The following is a 22,652-nucleotide window of genomic DNA, read 5'->3' as shown; positions in this document are numbered from 1 at the left end:
CAACTTCAACAATATGAAGTCATATTCTTATTAGGTAGCATACTACATTTAGTAATATAAAAATGTTTGTAAAAAATATAATTTTAATCTATATAAAGTGTAATAATTATTACTTACTAAGATAATACTTAAAAATAAAAATTGACTATATTTTAAAATAAAAAAATTTATTTAAATTTAATACATATCTTTATTTATACACTAAATTTTAAATATATATTAATTATTTAATATAAAAATATACAATATATATATATATATATTAAATCTAAATAAGAGATTTACATATTATTCTATGGGTTCTTTCATGATAGCGATAGGCGGTGACTAAGTTTTTTCATTTTCATTCTAGCCAATGATAAATAATTTATTTTCACTTTATAGCCAATGATAAGTTAGACGTCAATAGTTGATCAGCCTTCTCGAAAAATTAAAAAATAAAAATTGTCTCACTTTATATGCCACGTGTAAGTTCAAAATAGATAAGAATCCATATATTGTACTCTACTTCATATTTTGATTTATAAATATTTAATTCGATTCAGATTGATTTTTTTATTATATATTAAATATGTTTTAGACACTTATATTATATTCTCTATAAAAAAATAAAAAAATTATGCTATATCTCTATAATCAAATAATTACAATTAACACGAGTTTTATTTATGAAACTTGATTGTTTTAATAAATTTTATCTAATTTTTAATAGAATTTATTTTTTTATCCATAAAAAATTAGATTCTGACATTTATATAAACATACAAATGATGTTTTTTAAATTTTTTATGATTATTTTAATTGAAAGGACATAGAAAATAATTTATAATATTGTATGATAAAAAATTAATTAATATTTTATAAACTATTACAGTCTAGTGATTAATGTGTTATGATTGGAATATATTGATGTAAATGAAAATAAATAGAGGAATTTGTGTGCAAATTTAATTATTTATAAATAAAACAAGAAGTAATTAGAAGAAGAAATACATGGATGAACGGTTCTAATGCAAAAAGCCCCTTGTTATTTTTACTTTTCTTTTTTGAAATAAAGAGCCCCTTAAATTATTAATCCTTCAACAAAATAAAAACAGAAAAAGAAAAACAATTTAAAAAACATCTTCGAAAAATACATTTATATGAAAAATAATAATAACCGTAGAAATCTATGGGTCACCGCCTCGTGATGCTCGATGATAGTATCGGGAATCTTATCCTCTTTCTGGCGACTCCCTCCTCGTTGAAGACTTTTCTCCGTCACAGTGTCTTCGTATCTCGACACGTATTGCAATCTTATTGGCTACCTTTTGATTCCTTGGTAAGATTTCAATTCACTTTAGCCTTCTCTTCTTTCTCTATTTTATTTGTAGAGGTTAAATGTTTTATTTATGTTTCCCTGATAAGTGTACCTTATGTACGGTGGCACGTAGATACATGCATTCCTGTTTATTGATATAAAAGCAGGGTGATTATGGGAAATGTATTGTGGATTGGGTTAGGGTTTGTGATGGATGTGTAGTAGGAATTCAATTTGGCACGTGTTTGCTTTTCAACTACAGGATCACTGCTGGCTACTCCTACCACTTTAAATTGCATTTTGGGGATTTCTTTTTCCACGAAAATAAAAGGGGGCACATTCAACTTTAAAAAATAATATGAAATTATTCTTAATCTCTTTCTAAATACTGTGTATGCATTTTGATCCTTACGTCATAATTCCTAATGGTATTATTTATATTAGTATATAACCTAGCATAATAGTTTATTTATACTTTTTAAGGAAAATGAATTTGATAAGGAGGTTTTATGTTTTAGTCACAATAAATACTTTTAACTAAACTAATAAAATCGATTTTTAAATATTTTAATTATTTAGATAGCCAATTTATATCAAATAATAAATATATAAATTAAATTTATAAAGAGATTATATAAATTTAATAAATATTAATATAAATTCAGATTGTCGAATAATAATCAATCTTAAGAATGTTATAAAAAAAATATAAATTTTAAGTTGTGTTTATCATAAACAACTTAAAGTAAAATATTTCAAGAAGTTAGTAGAGATCAAACTAATACAATATAGACTTTCCTACGAATAGAATAATATATTAATAACTATATAATAAAAAATATCTAAAAAATCGATTAAAACTTATCTTATTAATATGATGAAATACATACGATAAGTTGAATTATTTATTGCAACTTAAAGAATGAAAAGAGATTAAAAAAATTGTAAGTGGTTAAAGAGTTTGTAGTCTAATAAAACTAAGAAATTATTAAACTAGAACATATAATATTTAAAAAATAATATAATTTTTATTGTATTACTAGTTCGACTCATTTAATTGGACTTTTATTTTCTTAAACTAAAATTTTGATTTATAAAAATCTTAAAATTATAACCAATCATAACAAAACTTAAACTATAGTTTTAAATTTGGATTGAATTGGATCAAATCAGTTTAGTTGATTTGGTTAATTTTTACCTGTATTGATAAGTATGTATATCGTCAATTATAATAGGGTTTGTGACGGGAAAGAGTTGCAACAGTAGGACATTGATAAATTTAGAGTCTATACAGATAATAAATGGCTAAATAAATTGAAAAAAATTTCATGGTCCACTACATTTTGAAAGGAAAATTGTTTTAAAGATTAAAAAAATTTACAATATTTTAAAAAATTTCTTACGTTTTTTTCTTAAAAAAGAAATTTATAGGTTTTTTTTTTCAGAAAAAAATGTCAAAATATATGTATTTGTCTGTGTCAGTATCTCTTCCTAGCGAACTACCATGATTCTAGTTTTAGCTTAAGCGGATAAAACTTACTTATACGCCTCTTGAATGATGTTACGTATTCTTTATAATAAATAATATATTTTAATAACATAAATATATCTATTTTAAAAAATATATTAAATAAAATTTAAAAATATATTTGACTTTAACAAAAATATTTTAGAAAGATTCCAGTAAATTTTTTTAAAAAATATTATAATGCGGTTAACAAAATATAAAAACATAAATTTCAAAGAAAAAAATCATAAAATAATCACTGCAGTAAAATTGTGGAGGCGTTTTTTTTTCTGGATGTGTAAATGTTACAAATAAATTTCTCAAAAGTCTTAAAATCTTACTCGGACAAAATGCACGTGTGTTTTACCGACATGTGATCCTTCCATAATTTCAGCATTTAAACTCCAATGTTAAATCTCTATGCCTGCTCTGTCCTAATTTTTCTTTTATTTAGTACGACTCAAGCTATAATCTATTTTTTAGTTAGTAATTTAATAAATAATCGTAAAAAAGATGTCCACGTTGATTGTCATAAATATTATTATATGTAGTTAAATTCTATATTTTATATTTTGAAATTATATTTTTTATAAAAGTTTAATAGAGTATTTTAAAGGATTAGTCATAAAATTAATATCATTAGCAATAAAACTCTTAAGTCTAACTCATTTCTTAACTCATAAACTTAATTGTAAGTCCTGAATTAATCAGGGTCTAAATTTCATTAGAAAACACAATTATGTAAATTTTAGACTTATCAGATAGTAAGAATAATTTTAGCCTATACTAAAATTCTTGAGAATTTTATAAATCTTTTTAATAGACCGGCTATGTAACTTTTATGTTTATCAAATAATACAAATCAAGCGACTGTACATAACAAAATGGATAAGGGCCTCATCTTTTCCCATCATACATTAACATATTAATTTTTAATGTAAAATGTTACTATTTTGAAAAAAAAAAAAATGAATACATTGAAAGTTACCATTTTGCCCATGTAATATTTGTTTAGTAACCGAGGTAAAATTTATTGAAAACTACAAATATTCAAATAACAGAAGAGATATTTTGAGGGTGTTTGGTCCAAAGATTTGATGCAACTGATAGTTGTTTTTCACTGAACTTTTTTTAATATAGTTATTATTATATTAAAGCATTTGATAAAGACTTAAGAAACATCAGCTCATAATTAATTTAGTTCCATTCACCTGTTGATTAGCTCTATTTTAGAGCTTTTTCTTATCAGCCGCTAGCTAATTTGATTTTTTATTTATTTAGATACTATTATCTTTATTAAAACTTATTAACAATAACTTACTTTAAATTGAGCTTATATATTAATTTTTTTATATTTTAAAATAAATAATTAAATAATTATTATTTTAAAATTATTCTTAATAGTTAAATAATTATAATATTTAAAATTATAGTATTTAAAATTATAAATTTTTATTAGTAGAACGATAAATTATACTTTCAATGGTCATTTAATATATTTACAGCAATCGCTAATAAAATTCTACCAAACAGTTTTTGATCATTGAACCAAATAGGCCATTTGTGTTTGAGAGTAGATTTTCATGTGATAAAAATCTAGAAACAAATGGAACCAAAGAACCCTAGCTAGCAGAGAAGAATTGAAGCAAGTGATCTTATATTTATACTGAAGTATTAATACCAAGTCTGCTGATAACTAAAATTTGTTATATCACTAACCCATGTAAGACATATACATGTACATGTCTTAACAGAATCCATACTAACTAAATTTACAGTTGTACAATTTTACTTAATATGCTTAGGGTATAAAGACTTTCTACTCTAACAAGAAGGCCCCAATTCATCCTTTTAGGACGTTCCTCTATTGTAAGTTCTCACCAATGTCCCTCAATTGTAGGGCTTCTTGTATTCTTTCCCCCTCCTCCATAAAAGTGCAAGGCTAGCTTAAGAGTCCAGTGGTTCTGTGCAGTGTACGTTGGTTTTCTTTTCAAGCTATTGGGTCCTTGCGGAAGCTATCGCCTGAGGAGTAATATTGTTGATGGCTAACGAAGGTTCTACTCCTCCCCACATTATCTATTTCCTTTTTCTTTACCAACAACAAGTCTCCTGAATTAGAGAAGCATCCAACTGTCTAAATACAGCAACAACTTGAACCTCATGGAGTTGATGTATAGCTAGAGTTTTGATCTCCCAGGGCCATTGCCATGTCTATTAACAAAATGCATATTTAGGCAATTAAATCTTTAATTATTTAGTTACTTTTATACCTTATTTTTTAATGTATCCTAATAGATATCTCAACTTATATTTTTTATAATATTTAAATACTTTTTGATATATAGTTCTATTTGATATACTCATGAATATTGAGTGTTCGATATTTTAATATTATCAAAAATACAGTTAGAAATGTATATTAAATTAAATCGAATTAAATGTATTTAAGAGATTATAAATATAAATTCAAGTATTTAATATATTAAATTAAAAGTTATGATATTAAAATTACTAAATAATTAAAACTTAATGTTTAAATATATATTTTGCCTTATTTCATATGCTTATTTTATACTTTCGATATTAGGGTTTTCCTCCAACTTTATTATCTTATATGGGCTTTTATGCCTTTAATATAATCTCTTACTTTTCGGTTTCTTTAAAAAAGAAAAAAGAAAAAATCATACTTAGTTCCCGAATTTGTTAGACCATATTTGAGTAAATTTCACTGATAATCTCTGATTTTAAACATATCTTCCATTACAGTCTTCGAATTCTAAATTGTATCATAGAACTCCTTAGTTTTTAAATTTAGTAGCACTGGTATTCTTTTCGTCTCCTCCGAAAAAGAACTTCATGGCAAATAATAATATGACAGCACAGCTTGCCATAGATATGCCATTTTCTTTCTGGCTACTTTTCTATTGTACCTCGGAGTGTCATAGTCTTGTGATATAGTCTTGCACGCCATGTGCGAGTCTTCCCGTTGGCGCGCAGCTCTTTGATAGACAGGAATTGAGCAGAAGATAAGGTGTTCTGTTGATACTTCTCTTCGTCACAAGCTCAGATCGCTTTGCAGAGTGTATGTTTTGTATTTATACCTGCATAAAGCTTTCTGCCATGCATCTGTTAGAATTGGTTGTGCAGGCCACAAAGTAAGATATGACTTCCTTTTGTCTTGATCTGTCAACCTCTTGTAACTTTGAAGTTGATATAGTTAGTTAGTTGATATGGAAAGTAGTCCCTACAGTTGAGTTGATATTAAGATTATTAGACATGTCACAGGCGAAAGCTTGAATCTTATGATATCTTCAGAAGTTTGAACCTACTATTTCATAACAACATTTTATGGAAGTAATGATTCAATATGAAATTGACATGTGAAAAAAGAAAGTAATTTTAAAGAACACTTTTTCTTTTCATGGGCAGTATTTTTTTCTCTCGTTTTTCTTATATTTTCTTTTTTATTTACCTTAATATGTTATCTTACTATTGATTTGGATTGCCACTCTCTCTCTCTCTCTCTCTCTCTATATATATATATATATATATATATATATATATGATATTTACATGAAATAGTAAGATTTATTATATAAATCAGATAATTCTGAAAGTAATAATCAGTTTTTTTATATATATATAAAATTAATCTAATTATTTTAGATTGTGTACAATAGATTTTTTTTACAAATAGTAAAATATTATTTAAAAAAAAAAAAAAAAGGAAAAGCAAAGGAGTTCATGAGATTCGCTCTAAGTACACAATGCTAAGCTGTCGATGTCCTATTCTTTTTGGTGTTAATTGGAGGAGAAATGGATAAATACCATCAAATCCTCAAAAGGCAAAAAGAAAACTCATCATTTTGAGTTGGAACCTATAGCTACAAGCAACCATCAATTGACTTCACAACCATCACCATCCTCCCTGAGCACTGAGAGGGACCACTTGCCATTTACTGAGCTTTCTTTTGTTTCTCAATTTTTCTGCATGGGTATGATTATATACAATATTCAATATCCAATGCCCAATATACGTATAAATATACGGCCGTTACCTTACATAATAGAGAGCAGAAAGAAAGCATCGAAAGGAGAAGCATGCCTTTGAGTGGTAAGAGCAATAAAGGCATAGCTAATGGAAGAAGACGATACAAGACAGAGGGACCACCTCCTTTACTCATTTTTGTCTTTGTATTTTGACTATTGCCGAAAACCAAGTTAATAAATAAGTAAATATTATACAATTTCAAGAGCGTGTTTATTATTGATAAGTTTGAGTATTCACTTTCTTATTAAGTGAGTTTTTGTCTTTAGAATAAATACAAAAAATTGACTATTTTTATTATATAATCTACGGACTACATGCTTTCTTTTTTTAATATTTCCTTTTTTAGTATATATAAATAAGTATTTTCCTCTTTAGTATATATAAAAAAGAAGAAGTAAATATTAGTTTTCTCACCCTCCATGCAACAACCACCACCACTACCCAATTAATTTTTTCTTTATTATTATTATTATTATTAACAATGAAAGAATTGCCATGGACTCTTATCTGTGCTTCCCGTAATCTTTTCAATAGGATAAGCATGCCTGAAAAGCAAATAAGTTGCAAAGAGGGAAGACTTTTCTATACTGCCTACTTGCTCTATGGAAAAAAGTTGCCATGGACTCTTGTCTGTGCTTCTCGTAATTTTTTCAGAAGAGGATGATAAGCATGCCTGAAAAGCTAATAATTTGCAAAGAGGGAAGATTTTTCTATACTGCCTACTTGCTCTATGGAAAAAAGTTTGCATGAAGTGCCGATGACTGAGCTGCTATCATAAGCTTTAGAAAGGTTATAGCTCAGGAAGTAGGAGAAGCTAGATTTTGATTTAGCAACCATTTCCATGGAAAAGCCACCGCTCTCCTCCTGAAGAAATTGGGTCAAAGGAATGGGATAACTGATGCAGAATTTCAAAAAAAAATAATAGTTTGGTCCTGATAATTTGCAGCATGATATGTTGACTATACTGCCTTAGGCCACATATTTTCAAGAGCAATTCTTTAGTTTCCATCATCAGAACAATTTCACCCAAGAAAGCCGCAGGATATTTTCCTTCAGCATCTTCAGAATATAGACAACTATGATGGAAATTGATCGATCTTCAACTTAAAATGGTGAAAATGTCACTAGACGGTTATAGAAATTAGAAAATCTAACGCAAACACAAACCGCTAGATTACTCCTACACTTTGAAGTATTCAGCAACTGTTGCAGAATCTTGTTCTTAATAAAAGTATGGTAATATTCTCCAGGGAACAAGTGCCCTGTATTCAGGCCATATTTCTTTATACTTCTCTGCACAGCGAGCTTCGTCTCTTCTTTCTCTCCATATTAGCAGAATAAGAAGGTAAATTGGGTAGAAGTATGGAACCGGGGAACTGTGAAAGGAAAAAAGATTCTCAAGTTGAATTTTTCCATATTTGAATTTTATAGGTCAGAAGCAGAAAGAGATTGGAAAATTACCTTATCCCACAAGGTAGACTAAAGGACAGAGCCAACAACAGGTCTCCAAGATAATTACAATGTCTTGCAATGCCCCTTCAACAAGTCAACAGAATGAATGTTACGGTCTTAGATAATTACAATGTCAAGAACATGCATGAGGTGAAACATCTTAAATATTGTTCATACCAGAATCAGTAATCTAACTTGCAAAATGACATTCACTTACGTTTTAGGCATTTATAACCTGAATGTGGGAGGAAGAAATTCCACTAGATGAGTAATTTAATCTTTTCTCATTTCTGCTGGGTGAGGAGGGAAGACACAAATTGGGTTATGTAGGCTAGTTTCAGGTGATATGCAGATACAGCAGGAAGATTTTATGCAATAGCTCCCCCAATTATTCTTTGCTCTCCATTCCAGGAAAGCCAAGTGCTAAAGATGACTGATTTCCCTCAAGCACGTACTTTGAACAACATATAAGCCACTCTTGAACAGCACTTTAGTGGCCTTGGCCTCAAACTTTTGCTCAAAATAAACACACTAGAAACCAACATTTTCAAACGGTAGAATGTTCTAAAGAGGAAGAAGTAACCAGGTATGGCAGATATCAACTGCTTCTTGTTACATGCTTCACACACTAGTATAATGAAAAAGTTGTCTGCCTAGCTATAGGCCACTTTATGTACATATTAGAGGCGAACCATATCATATTGTCAAGAAATGGCTCCACAGTATGATAACTGGTTGAATTCTATAAATGGATTCACAGCATTCCATTTTGCAGATGCAGTTTAGAAATGGTTCATTTTTTTTTGTTACTATAAATTTTCTAAGAACTACATATACAATAAGCCTCACATAACAGTTTGATAACAAGGTCAGACATAAAAAGAATTACACTAAAGAAAATTATCAGATAGATTCTTACCAGTAACCAGAAGCAAGAAGCTTTCCTCCTATTACCATTGGTGGCTTACCCCATATGAGAGCTTTGGGATTCTTTTTGAAAACATGCTTTTGCTTGTTAGCTCCTCTAAAGACCAGATACCTGCCCAGTTCGATAGATGATAAGCACAATTTTCCCTAATGATTAAGTTGAAGCTTTTAGGAGTGAACTTCCATCACCAGAAAGTTACCCAATCAGAAAAACAATGCAATTTGCAATGACAGCAACTGTTGTTAGCTCCACCTTGTTACCCAAAAGCCACCAACCCTATAAGAGTTTAACGATGATCAATATACAATAATTGTTGCTAACATGATCTCATAGTAAGAACCTTGAAAAGATCTTTCACACCATCTAGAGGTCAAGTTTGTGGCTATTTACCTGGATGCTAAAAGTGAAAGGAATCCAGACCAGATCACCAAATACCAACATGAAGCCCAATCTCTCGGCAATAATGTCCCATCTATATGAAAATGGATCCCGTATGAGTTATAACAGATATGAAGGAAACAAGGAACATATTTATAGCAATTCAGAGAAAAGACTAGAAATTAGAACTACATGGAAATGATAATCAAAGGAAAGAAACAACATATAATAATATCATCATCATGGTTGCACGTGAACATATTTAGACTGAGAAATTATTGCTCGACATCTGGCTGTCTTGGGAAATTTGGGAAAAAGACTTTGACTTACATCTGATTGGGGAAATCTTAAGTAACAGATCTGAACTTCAGATTAGCTCATGGAAATCTCAATGCAATTTGGCGTGAAGAACCCATAACAGGTTTTTAAAATATATTATTTCCTTTTTCTCCTTTTTAAAACTTTTGCTCTGCACTATTTCTGTTTTAACTTTCAAAGATTTTGTACATATTGATGCAGAGTAGCAGACTACATAAGCCAATTTAGCTCTGTTTTCCTGTTGGCCTGTTACTCTGAATTGGAAGAGTTTGGTGCAAGCATAGTTGTTATAGGCGAAAGGCGCACCAAGGTGATAAGGGCTCTCGGTGCCTGGGCGCAAGGCAAGGCGTGCGCCTAATAGAAGTGAGGCGCAAAAGATAAAATAAATTAAAACTAGGACTCATAACACAATCCATGCATAAAATAAAAAACATAACACACAACCAAAGAAAAGAAATAAAAAGATCATGACAATCATGTTCAAGAGGCATTTAACAAACAAACAAAAAAGGCTTGTTCAAAAGAGATGATAAAAGTAAAACATAGTCTTATAAATAACTAAAAGTCCTAGAATAGTAGAAATCCTTAAGCATTTTCCATTACTAAATCTATTATAAGTCTATAATTATGGTCTTGGTCCTACTCCTACACTTCTAGGCAATTCTTCTCTTCTTTTTCTTGACCAATTTTCTTTTTGCCCTAATCTTTTTTCTTCCATTTTTTTCTTAATTTTTTTTTTGGAGATAATTAGGTGTGGGTAAGCCTACATGTTCTATTTAAATCTATGATGAAGGGCTGAAATCATTTCATGTCTTAAAAGAAAAAAAACAACTAAAAGTCAAAATATTACAAAGGCGCGCCTCGCCTTAGGTTTGAGGCACGCGCCTTAGTGAAGTCACCTGTCTTTCTTGGCTTGAGGTGCTAAGGCTTGTGGTGCAAGTTTACTGTATAACCCATAACCCATCTAAAGAGAGGCTAATTACACTCTTTTTCCCCACCTTCTGATAAGCAACTACAGGTTTAGCATTCTAAAGCCAGAGTAAGTGTTATGACTTGAGGTCATAACTTGTGTTTGGAAGGAGAGAAAGAGAAAGAAAGAGTTGAGAAACAGAGAAATAAAGCTCAGATTGAAAGAGTTTGGATGGGAATATAAACTGATATTGTACTGTGATATTTGAAAATCCTCTTTTACAATCTGTAGCCGGTTTGTATGCAAGATTCCATTAACAGCTGATCTCAATCTACTAATTCCATTGGCTAACATATAAAATAATTCAGAACTAACATATTAATCTTGGCCCTTGATCATTAGAGTGAGAAAGAAAAGAAAAAAAGAAAAAGAAAAAGCATTTCTACAGTCAAGCACTTACGTAGAGGTCATATACTCCTCATAGAAAAAGTAATCCAGGATGTATAACTGAAACAAGGTTGGCAGAAAAAATTTAGAAATTTGAAGCGACATGTATGGGAAATAAGACAAGGTACTTCCAAGCATGAGCAGATTACCGCGCAGAATAATTGGTAAAGAACCATTGAACAGCTCAAGGTCGCATCTTGAATACTTTTTGCTAGAACTGATAGGTTGATAATTAGCCATCCCATCATTCCAGCTCTAACAAAGAAGAATCTACAAAGAGAAATATATTGTTGTTAGTAAACCAAAGTTTTCTCACCTCTCTAGTTCAGTTAGCTTAAGATATTATAGAGACAAATAGTGATGTTTCACATATATTAAATTGTTGCCTCTGCTATTAACAAGAGAAGATACTGACCAGTCAGGCATGTCAGAATATTCATGCTATGAGCACATGGAATGATGAAGAAAAATAAAATACTATGAGCACATGGAATGATGAAGAAAAATAAAATACTAAATTTGCACAGTAGAACAATGTATATATATAGAAAAACAATTTGAAACAGATTGATTAGTTAAAAGATCCCAAGGACTGCCATCAAGTATTGCATTCATGTAAATGAAATGCTTATGCATAGACCAAAGAAAATACATGTCCAAAAGATTAAAGATAAGATTACATACTTGAGATCAATGCCCAAAAGCTGAGGATTCAGCTGTATTCCAAACCACCTATTTAAAGATAGAAAGTGTAATGATATTAAGATACTAAAACATGAAAAGCATTCTGCAAGTAAATGTAAGGTCAACAGAGGTGATCAGCATTTCATTTTTATGGACGAAGTGTTGAAAATGTACTAAAGCTCATTAAATTGCATTAAGTGGCCACTGAAGAAGATGCCACAATGAAGATTGTTAAGAAGGCAGCAAATGGTGTTTTTTCTAAGGAAAAAATTAGAAAGCTAAAATGCAATAAGGTAGTTAAGGACGATATTAATAACTTGATTAAATCCAGCTACAAAAATAAGCCTCACTTGAAGAAATAATCATGTTATAAGTACCAGTCATGTATTAGGTTTCCAGTGACATGAGGCTTAAGAGAAGATCCCTGGTTTCTTGAATTGCAACCAGCAGCATAGAGTACCAAAGTCACCTATGTAAGAAATTAAAATGAGGAATCAGAAGGACTTGGTAGAGAGGACAAAATCAGCAACCACCATGAGCAATAGAAATACAACGTGAAGCAACTATATATCAGTCAGTAATAGGCATTGGCAATGCTGCTCTATCTGAAAATATGATTCAGAATGCCGTAAGGAATATACGGTATTAACTTTTTAATTCGATGACTTTATATCTTATTGCTGCAGGTGAAAGCGTATTGGAATTCTATCAAACAACATTAGCATGATGTAACTGACGCATTGCTTATGGAAAAAGCTTAATGACTGAGACCAACTAACAGTCGATGCAATTCAGTATCAAGCATGCCTATACTTGGGAATCTGACATTAAGGGATTAAGAATGAGTTTGAAACATATGGAACAAATTCAGTAACTTTTAAATAAAAACACAGTTTTGAATATTTCATGTGCATAAATAAAAAGGAGGACTCACACTGAGGATCATAGTTCAATGATTTAAGTTTAAAAGGCTGCAGTTGGAAATTGCATATCAAAGGCGAAAGCCCAAAAGCAACCAGAAATTTAACTGGAACTTACAAGAACACTGAAAATAAAAGTTGCTGATAGCAGCTCAAGCCCCCTCTCTGAGATCACCTGCAAATATTATTTAAAATTAGCACTGAGCGCACTAAGTTAATTACTGATACACTTGTTCAATCTTAGTAAATGAGAACCTTTATCCAATTTAAGTAAGTTAATGAATTGCAAAGGAGAAACAAAAATGCCTCTTAAGTAAATTGGTGAATTACATACAGTGGGTGATATAAGATCCAATTTAGTACCAATCCCAAGAAGAGCAACCAGCAACAGCAATGACAACAACCCTATTGGAATAATATAAAAACTTTAGCAATAACCATCTCAAATACAACTTAACACCCACTAAATTTTTTTTTTTTTTTAAATAAAGTGTAAATTGAAATGAACGAAAGAACAGACCATTGCAACGATAATAGAGTCGAGAACCATCCTGCAAGATCACTCCAGGAACAAGTTTGCCAGGCAATATAGATCCAAAGATGGCCAGATAAACAAAGAATATAACTAGTACAATGACCTGCAAAATGTGAATATAAGAATATTAATCAATGGTTTGGTTAGTCGAAATTGATAAAAATAGTTACTTGCTAGATTCCTTACAGAGTTCCATGAAGGAATTAGAGAGTGTAGAACAAAACCCAGATCCATGTTATGATCAGTAAGTGAAAGTTATCTAGTGAATTAACAGAATTGGTATTTGTTTAGTGGTTATCGACTCTGCTTAGTTTCTAATGAACTTGCTTGGAGTTGGAAAGGATTATAGAAACCTGACTGTTACAGCTATACCTGCTCTTTGAAGTGTAGCGCTCGAGCTCCATCTTCAGACTCATATCATGTGTTTTCTTTTTCAAATTTAGAAAAAAAAACAAAAACAAAATAAAATATGGAAAAAATTACACTCTATACCCCCCACCCCCACAAAAGTACATCATTAACTTGATGTTTACATTTTTACTTTCATGTGAATATTTACTTTCTTTTCTTTTTTACTTTTTTTTTTTCTTATGATGGTTTGATTAAGCTTTTTTCTTTTTCTTTTTCTTTTTTCTCTTTTACTGTGTCACTAGACGAGCTCCCGTCGCCTCGACGGATTAAAATATTATTAAATTATTTTACTAATTTATTTATATAAATATTAATAAAATATATTAAAATATTATTTTTTTAAATATAACATTCAAAAGAAATTAAAAGAGTTAAAAATTTAAATTTATATTACTAAAAGTGAAAGAGATATCTATATGGATAAGTCAATGAAATTTTAATCAAATCATTAAAAATATATATATATATTTAAAAATATACAAATATCTTCAAAAAATATAAAAAGTATTATGTAAGAAAAAATTATATTAAAATATTGCGATAAAAAATTTAAAAAAATATATCAAAATATATAAAAATAATTTTAGAAAATAAAAAATATATTCAAAAAAGAAAAAAATTTAAACTGCTTTTTTAATACAGAAAGACTATTGATTTCAATTTAACTAACCTAGCATAGAAAAAAATAAAAAAATAAAAGATAAATTTATTTATTTATAGAAAAGAAAATTCATGACAAAGATAAGAATAAAGAATAAATCGAGTTGAAAAAGATGGCGACAGCTTGTGAATAAAATAAAATCAGAATTTAGAATTTTATTTTTCTTTAGAAATAGGAGAATATGAATTAAAAAAAATAAAATATATAAAATATATATAAAAATGTTAAATCTTTCTATGAGCTTTTACGCGGTAAAATTTTATGAAGCCATGTCATATTATTTTCTAATGAAAAAAATAATATATGGCATATATTCATAAAAATAATAACTATAAGTATTTATAAATTATCTTAAATAATGCTAATAATGAATATATGATATTTTTTATTTATTTAAATATAAGATTGGTACATTCTTAAAATGATTATAATAAGTATAATAATTAGTAAAGGTATTTTCATATTAATAATAAATTTTATTATCTCTATAATAAAATATATGTTTATATTCATTTGTATATATATATATATAAACAAAAAATTAATAAAATTGTAAAAAAATAAGAATTTACATTTGGATCATAAAAATATTTAAAAAATTTGTGATATATTGAAGAATTTATTAGTCCAATATAATAAATAAAAACAATTATCTATGTATATGTGATATCAAAATAATAATAAAAATAAATAGCAAAAGTCCTAACAATCTTATTTATTAAAAATAAGTATTGCTAGTGCAATAAAATAGATAAATGGTTAAAATTGATAAATATATATATTTCTCAAATTTATTTATCTTAGCATATAATAATAGAAAATTTTATAGAAATATATTATGATTTTTATAAAATACTTATATATATATATATATATATATATATATATATATATATATATATATATATATATATATATGTGTGTGTGTGCAAAAAAATCATAAAATGAAATAAAAATTTATTTTTATACTAATATAAGTTGAATTATATAATATATAAAATAAATATTTTAAATATAAATAATAAAATAATCATACAATGACATAAGCAAAGTGCTAATAATTATATATGAAATAAAATGAATAAATAAAATAAAAAGATAAAAAAATTTAAATATAAGATCAATGAAAGAAAAAAAAAGCTAAAAAAATTAGGTGAAATAAAGTCTCTTAAATACCTCATTTTAAGATTAAAAAAAAACTTGAAGGAAAAATAATCTATAAGAATAATTCATATAAATAAATAAAAAAAAGCCATATAAAAAAATATGTTTAAAACTTTGCTTTCATATATAAATATAGATAAATATAGATTTTTCTCTTTAATTTTTTTATTATATTATTATTTTAATTTACAGATTTTATATAATCATGATTGATATTAAATTCCTTTTTACATAAATCTTATAGATGGAAAAGATTAATGAAATTTAATGAGAAATTAGAGTAAAAGAGCTTCTAAACATAACAATGATAACTGGAGAAAGATTATAGTGAAAGAAATGTCTAAGAATAAAAATAAGTTATTTAGAAAATATAATATTTTACTTATTATTATGTTTGAAATATTTTTATATTTCGATTTAATTTATAATTATTATGAAATTTCAAATTTAACTTATCAAATCATTCAAATAATTTAATACTATGTTTGACTAAAATTTATAAAATAATCCATTTCATTTATAAAAAGATGCGAGAAAAAAGATAATAAAATAAAATAATATTTTAAATGTTATAAAATATATTAATTTATTAAATATTAAATTCATTTAAAAATATTATTTACTATATTAAAATTTAATTTAATCCCCCGGGGACAAAGTAAGGCCCCCATTGCCATACAAAGCTTCAACTTTTCTCCAGTTAACGGATATGTGGAGAAGTGAAGCCCATTAGGATCTATGGTTATTTTATATGAAAAATAATAAATATTTTTAATTTCTTATAAAAAATATGGTGAAAAAAATAATAATTTAGTTTTAGAATATTTTAAAAGTTTCCTATTTTATAGGCCTTCTCTTTAGCCTTAAATACAAATATTAAGAAAAATCATCAAATTGGATAATATTCAATTAAAATATAAGTTTAGGTATTCATTTTAGTTTAATATGATTTCTTTTGAAAGATAAATATGAATTATCTTTTTTCAGTGAAGCAGGAAATACCACTTAAAACAGGCTGAATGTTTAAAATTAGAAAAAAATAACCTTAAATATTCAAAAGGTATAGAGCTGGATAGTCCTTTTCTTAAATACCATAGAAAATTATTATTTATAATCAAATTCAATAGATGATTATATCTATTATGTATTAATGTATGATAGATTTTGAGTAAATTTTTTAATATATATATATATATATAATTTTTAATCAAAATTTTATTTGTTACAATATGGCTATTTTTTAAGATATTTTGTTTTATTTAAATGTATTATTCTAATAGATTATTATTTATTTCTTAATTTTTTTAAATAAAATAATTAAAAATCTCCCTTAAACTCTTAAATATTTTATTTTTTATTACTCTTCTTGCAGACTTTATGTATTTCTTTCTTTCATTACTCCACATATAATTTTTTTTTAACTCTCCATATTTTATTTTTCAAACAATTTTTTTTCCATATTTTAGTTATTTGCTTTTTTTCTTGAAATTTATTTTATTTTATTCACGAGTGACTGTCATATTTTTCAACTTAATTTCTTCATCATTCTTATATTTATGTTGAATTTATTTCTCACGGATCAAGAAATTTATCTTTCTCATCTTCAACTATTTCTATACAAAGTTGTTAAATTCAGATCTATTATCTCTTTATACAATAAAAATAATATTTTAAGAGATATTTTCTCTATTTCTTTTTAAAAAATATATTTTCTCTTTTCTAGATATATTTCTCTATTTTTATATATTTTATTTTATTTATTTATAATAATATTTTATCATGTATTCTAATATAGTGTTATTTTTCTTATATCACATTTTATTTCTACTTTCTAAAGTCATTTCTTGACTTTTTATTTACTTTCTGAGTTTTATTTTTTCTCTTATAATGTGCATGGATGAAGAATAATCTAAAAGGAATATAATAAAATAGATAGAGAATTAATTCTAATTGTGTTTGACAAGTAATTTGTTTTAGAAAAAAAAAGAAAAAATTGAAGGGGAATATTTTAAAATTTTCTTTATTTTCTTTGTAGACATTAAAATTAATTCACTCTAATTTATAGTATAAAAAATTTAAACTCACGAAAAAAATTAAAATCTAATTAATAATTATTTATATTTATATTATTACAATAAAATATTTAAAATCAATAAATTTTATTCATTATCTTTAATAATTATTTTTATATAATTAAACACAATATAGTAAATATCTTATCTTCTTTTTCTTTCAACTCCCCCTTTCCTTTAAATTATCTATTCCTTTACTATTTCATTGTCATTCCTAATGTTAATAATTTAATTAAAAATTTCATTCATTCATCCATATTAACTTTTTCTCACTTTTAATTATACAAATTTTAAATTTCTAAATTTATTTTTAATATCATTAAAAATAATAACACTAAATTTAAAAATATCATATTTTAAAATTGTCAATAATTTAAAAATAATAATTATAATAAAATTTATTAATTAATTATTGATATTACATAATTATCTAATACTTAAATATTTTATTATATTTTCTTTAATGTCTATATATAATATTAGAATTATTTATTATTATTTTGAATGATATTTTAACCTCCCCAAAAGTCTTCAAAGTCATCTAGTTTTAAGTAATTGACATTACACTACAAAAACATCTAAAGAATAACTTAATTAATCAAGAAACACACGTGTAGCATCATGATCTCGCCAAGACGGCACGATTCAAAAACCCGCTACACCAGAACAAAGCCTCTGCTCTTCTAAATTCTAATAGCTATTTATAAACCTACTGCTTTTCTCGAACCCTTAAAATAATATACATATATTAGTTTTTTACTGGCTGTTCTAAAAGAAGATTAAATATCGCACTGTTCTCCTTTGCTCTTCACAATGGCAGAATTTTGGGGTAAAAGTTTTCTCTAATCTTTGTTCAAGATCTCTCTAATTTTCTGTTACATTTGCACATTTGCCCTTTTTCTTTTAATTTTATAAATTTACTTACTTGTAGTTAAAATGACTTTTTTTTTTGTTTTTTTTTTTATCTGGTAACATGTGTAAGCTGTTATTTTCTGGTTATGCTACTTGTGGGTTTGCAACAATTTTTACTTTTTATCGTAAAAATTAGATACAAATTAGAGGTTTTTTGTTTTGTATTTCACTACTTCTTTTAATAATGTTTGTGGGCACCATACTGTGTTTCTACGAATACGGGCACTTGGTGTGTCAATTGTGAAGCGGAAGCTGATACAAAATAAGGTTGATTCTTGAGCAGGAACCTGTGGTAGATTTTTCTTTTTTAATGATGTATCGAATTTTTTGCCAAGAAGAGTTGTAATATATTTTGTTTTATCTTTTTTGGTTTTTTGAAATAGTTAAATAAGTGTTTTGCATTTGTAGTATTTTCAAATTTTGTAGCGTTGACAATAGTGTTAATATTGAAGACTCTGCTATTGCTAATGTGCTTCTCTTCTTTTAATTTTTTTAAAAAATAAAAATAAAAATTTATGGATGAAAACTTGGTGATGGAAATTTGCTTTTGGTTATGACTGGTAGCTTTTGATTGGCTTCATGGTTATTTATTGATGATCATGTGTTTTTCATGGATGATGCCTTCATACACAGAAATTTGTTAATTGTTAATGCGAATATAAATTCAGGTATTGAGGTTAAAAGTGGAGAGTCCCTTGTGGTTGAATGTGGTGGTGGATTCGCTCTGCATCTTTCACAGGTTAATGGATCTTTTGGTTGATATTTAAAATTGATTTGGGTATTACTGCACTTCTTCATATGTGCTTTACAAAATAATTAATTCTCCTATGGACAGGCTTGTCTTGGCGAGGTCAAGAAGAATAAGGGAAATGAGCCTGTTTTCGTGTCTGTGAAGATTAATGATAAGAAGATTGTTCTTGGAACACTCTCTTGTGAAAAATTCCCTCATTTATCTTTTGACCTGATCTTTGATCAAAATTTTGAGCTTTCCCATAATTGGAAACACGGAAGTGTATACTTCAGTGGTTACAGGGTGTTACAAAATGATTAATATCCTTTTTTGGGGTTTCTCTCTTCTGAATATTGTGGTTGCAGTTTTCTGCTTTCATCATCATTGCACTTGTGTTTTCTTTTTTTGTTTTTGTTTGTTTTCTCCTTAACTGCCTTTTTTTTTTCTTGTTGTTCCACCTCGAGTGATGATGAATCAGGTTAGTCGCTGCAACAATTGTTCCCCCTTTATGTAAATAATTTAAATCTGCATTTAGTTTCCTTAAAAAATTTTATTTTTTTGTTCTGTAATTTGTTGGTCTGTTTTGTACCTTCAGAGTCTGAGCCTGAAATCAAAGAGGATCTTCCAGTTGCTACCAACAATGGTATAATATTATTGTCAAAGTTTTACTTTTTTTGTTATGTCTTTTGAGGGACAATTTTTGATTCTTTGTTTGTAATCTTTACATCAGAGAAGCCTGGGTCAGAGACTAAGAAACCACAGCCTGAAACTGAAAAAGCTAAACCTGATTCTACTGGCTCTAAGCAAAAGGTGAAGATTGCTGAACCAAAGAAAGATGAGAAACCTGATAATGATAGTGATGATAGTACTGCGGATGAGGATGAATCTTTTGATGAGGATGATTCCAGTGATGATAAGGTGCTTTAGTCTGTTTGTTTGGTTTATTGCATTTTGGTTGATGACTTGCGCATGTCAACCCTGATCTTGAAGTAATTGAAACATTCATATGGACATAGATGACTTTGTTTAGTATTATAGATATTTTGAAGATTGAACACATTTTTTGCATCATAATTATAGTATAATATTTAATAGGCTATCCTTCAAATTGCTTTGAAAGAAATTGTGATTATGTTGCCTGAAATTATATTAATTTAATTTTCAATTAGATGTAGCTGAGTGAAACTCCTGCTACCATATTGCTACAATAATAGAAACTAGCCTGATTAATAGTTTACACTATGATTATATGATCCATATATTAGTAATTTTTATCCTTGGTATTTGTTTTATCTAGTCTTAACTCATTAATAATGTTAGATTCCTTTGCTGGGAATTCGGGCTTCTATATGGTGCATTTTCCAATAGGTTAATTCTGTTACTGATCTTTTCTAGTCAGCTATATATGGCTGCTCTTTTTGTAATTCAATTCTCTGTTTAGTATGAATTCACAATTAATAATATTAGTTTGTTAGTGATTTAGAGTTTCTTTAGGCAAAAAGCTGTTTTAGCTTACTGTCTTTAACCTTTTAGAAAATTTTCATTGTTGCTGATGACGTATTCTGATGGCCAGTGAGCATCTTTCTGAATTTGCTAATTTGTTCATTTTAAAGAGCCTTGATGTAATAAGTTTTGCTAATTATATTGGGTTTTTTCTTTAGGACTTGACAACCACTGGTGAGGAAGACGAAAGTGATGATGAGGATGAAGATAGTGATGAAAGTGATGACAGCAGTGATGAGGATGAAGAGACACCAAAGACGGTAGGAGTATGTACTTGCATGCAGCATGCTTGATATTGTTCCTTCCTAGTTGCTACATGTGCCAAAAGCTTTTATATTTCTTAAGGTTATCTAATGAATAACAGAGATTGGTTGTACTTAATTTCCAACAGTTGAAGATTGAAAAGGGCAAAAAGAGACCTGCTGAATCTGCTAAGAAAACCCCACTTCCTGATAAGAAGGTCAAGTTGGTTACTCCTCAAAAGACTGGTAAGTTTTAGTGGTGTCCCTCTTGTATGTAGTGGCATTTCTATGATCTGCTTTTGTTGATTTTCGAGTTTGCTTATGATGCTCATATTGATGCTTTAGGTGGAATCTATCTTGGTGGTTTTACTATGGTTTCCTCATCTATTTAATGATTTCTTTCTTGCAAGACCTATTTTCTTTTCTTGTTAGAGATTTAACATATTAGGAATGAACTATGTACTATCATGGTTCTTTTGGGGCTTGACTTACTTCAGGTCTCATGTGAGTACTCCTATGGTATTGAAGGTTCTTGCTGATTGTCTGTGCAGATGGGAAGAAGGCAAGTGGTCATGTAGCAACACCTCATCCTTCAAAGAAAATTTTAAAAACCCCTGCTAGTAGTGACCAGAAAAAGGAGCAGACTCAGAAATCTTTTCCTTGTACGTCTTGCAACAGGTAGCTTTCCATCCAAAAGCTCTTGAAATTGATTTCTATTGGACTATAGCGTTGTAGTAATTCTAATTGGCTTTGCAGGGCATTTGGCTCAGAAGCTGCTTTACAATCTCATTCCAAGGCTAAGCACAGTGCTGCATAGTGAAGAATGGGGGTGGATAATGGTTTTTGCCTGCTTACCTTGATGTTTCCGAGTTTGTCGATGAGACTGTTAGGTCTAGTTAATGTGAAATGAGAGCATAGCCTAGCATAAGTATTTTACCTTAGGCTTTTTGTTGGATAATCTGTGGATTGTTTCTGGTTGGTCAACCTTTTACATGTTGGATGGAGATTATGGTGTTTTGAATGATTTGTTTTTGTTTGGCATCAATATGTTGATAGATCGCACTTGTGTTGCAAGAGCAGAAATTTGAAAATGTTTTATTGTTCTGTTATTTCCTGTTGCACTCGTATTTTTATATAATCCAGCCGATGGAAGAGTCTGGGAATAAATCAATGAGCTACAACTGAAACTAGGGCACATGTTGGTTTTCATTGGATAGCTATTAGCTAGTCTAAGTTCCCAATCGATTTCCTGCAGTTTTAGTAAAAAGGCTCAATCAATTTCAGTAAAAGGTTAAAGTGGATCACTGAGGCCTGTACGCTTGCTTTTTAGCTCTGTAGTAAATAGGGTTTTCAGAAGCAGAGGTGCTAATATAGTACCAAGTCTAACAAGACCACCTCAAACAAAATAAACCTAACCATTCTCACTATCCACGACTACAGCAGTACCATGATTGATTCTCAACCTTCACTGTACCAAAATGCAAACAAATTTCTTGGACATAAAATGTTTCCTAAAGCAATATACCA

At 28.2% G+C, this 22,652-nt stretch overlaps 2 protein-coding genes across 3 annotated transcripts; one reads left to right on the top strand and one right to left on the bottom strand.

Annotated features, from left to right (window-relative positions):
- Positions 1-7,937: 7,937 nt before the first annotated feature.
- Positions 7,938-13,940, bottom strand: LOC8288379 (delta(14)-sterol reductase). Its single transcript, XM_048370184.1, has 13 exons — positions 13,617-13,940; positions 13,416-13,533; positions 13,230-13,300; positions 13,014-13,070; positions 12,353-12,444; positions 11,976-12,023; positions 11,441-11,561; positions 11,305-11,351; positions 9,629-9,710; positions 9,438-9,514; positions 9,230-9,349; positions 8,320-8,394; positions 7,938-8,234 (listed from the first exon to the last, which is right to left on the bottom strand). The coding sequence occupies exons 1-13, from the start codon at positions 13,662-13,664 to the stop codon at positions 8,081-8,083; spliced, it is 1,110 nt and encodes a 369-aa protein (XP_048226141.1). The 5' UTR covers positions 13,665-13,940; the 3' UTR covers positions 7,938-8,080.
- A 4,462-nt stretch (positions 13,941-18,402) lies between these two features.
- LOC8288378 (histone deacetylase HDT1) lies at positions 18,403-22,234 on the top strand. 2 transcript variants are annotated; one of them, XM_015725003.3, is made up of 10 exons: positions 18,403-18,567; positions 19,319-19,389; positions 19,486-19,700; positions 19,839-19,858; positions 19,976-20,023; positions 20,111-20,298; positions 21,042-21,143; positions 21,275-21,371; positions 21,677-21,803; positions 21,882-22,234. In XM_015725003.3, exons 1-10 carry the CDS (start codon positions 18,552-18,554, stop codon positions 21,940-21,942), a joined length of 945 nt encoding a protein of 314 aa, XP_015580489.2. In that variant the 5' UTR covers positions 18,403-18,551; the 3' UTR covers positions 21,943-22,234. The 2 variants fall into 2 exon arrangements, with proteins under 2 accessions (XP_015580489.2, XP_015580488.2); XM_015725002.3 differs by having other exon boundaries at positions 21,042-21,149.
- Positions 22,235-22,652: the final 418 nt, after the last annotated feature.

The sequence above is a fragment of the Ricinus communis genome, chromosome 10 (genome assembly GCF_019578655.1).
Source record: "Ricinus communis isolate WT05 ecotype wild-type chromosome 10, ASM1957865v1, whole genome shotgun sequence".
Taxonomy (NCBI): Eukaryota; Viridiplantae; Streptophyta; class Magnoliopsida; order Malpighiales; family Euphorbiaceae; genus Ricinus; species Ricinus communis.
This window is presented reverse-complemented; position numbering and strand designations above follow the sequence as displayed.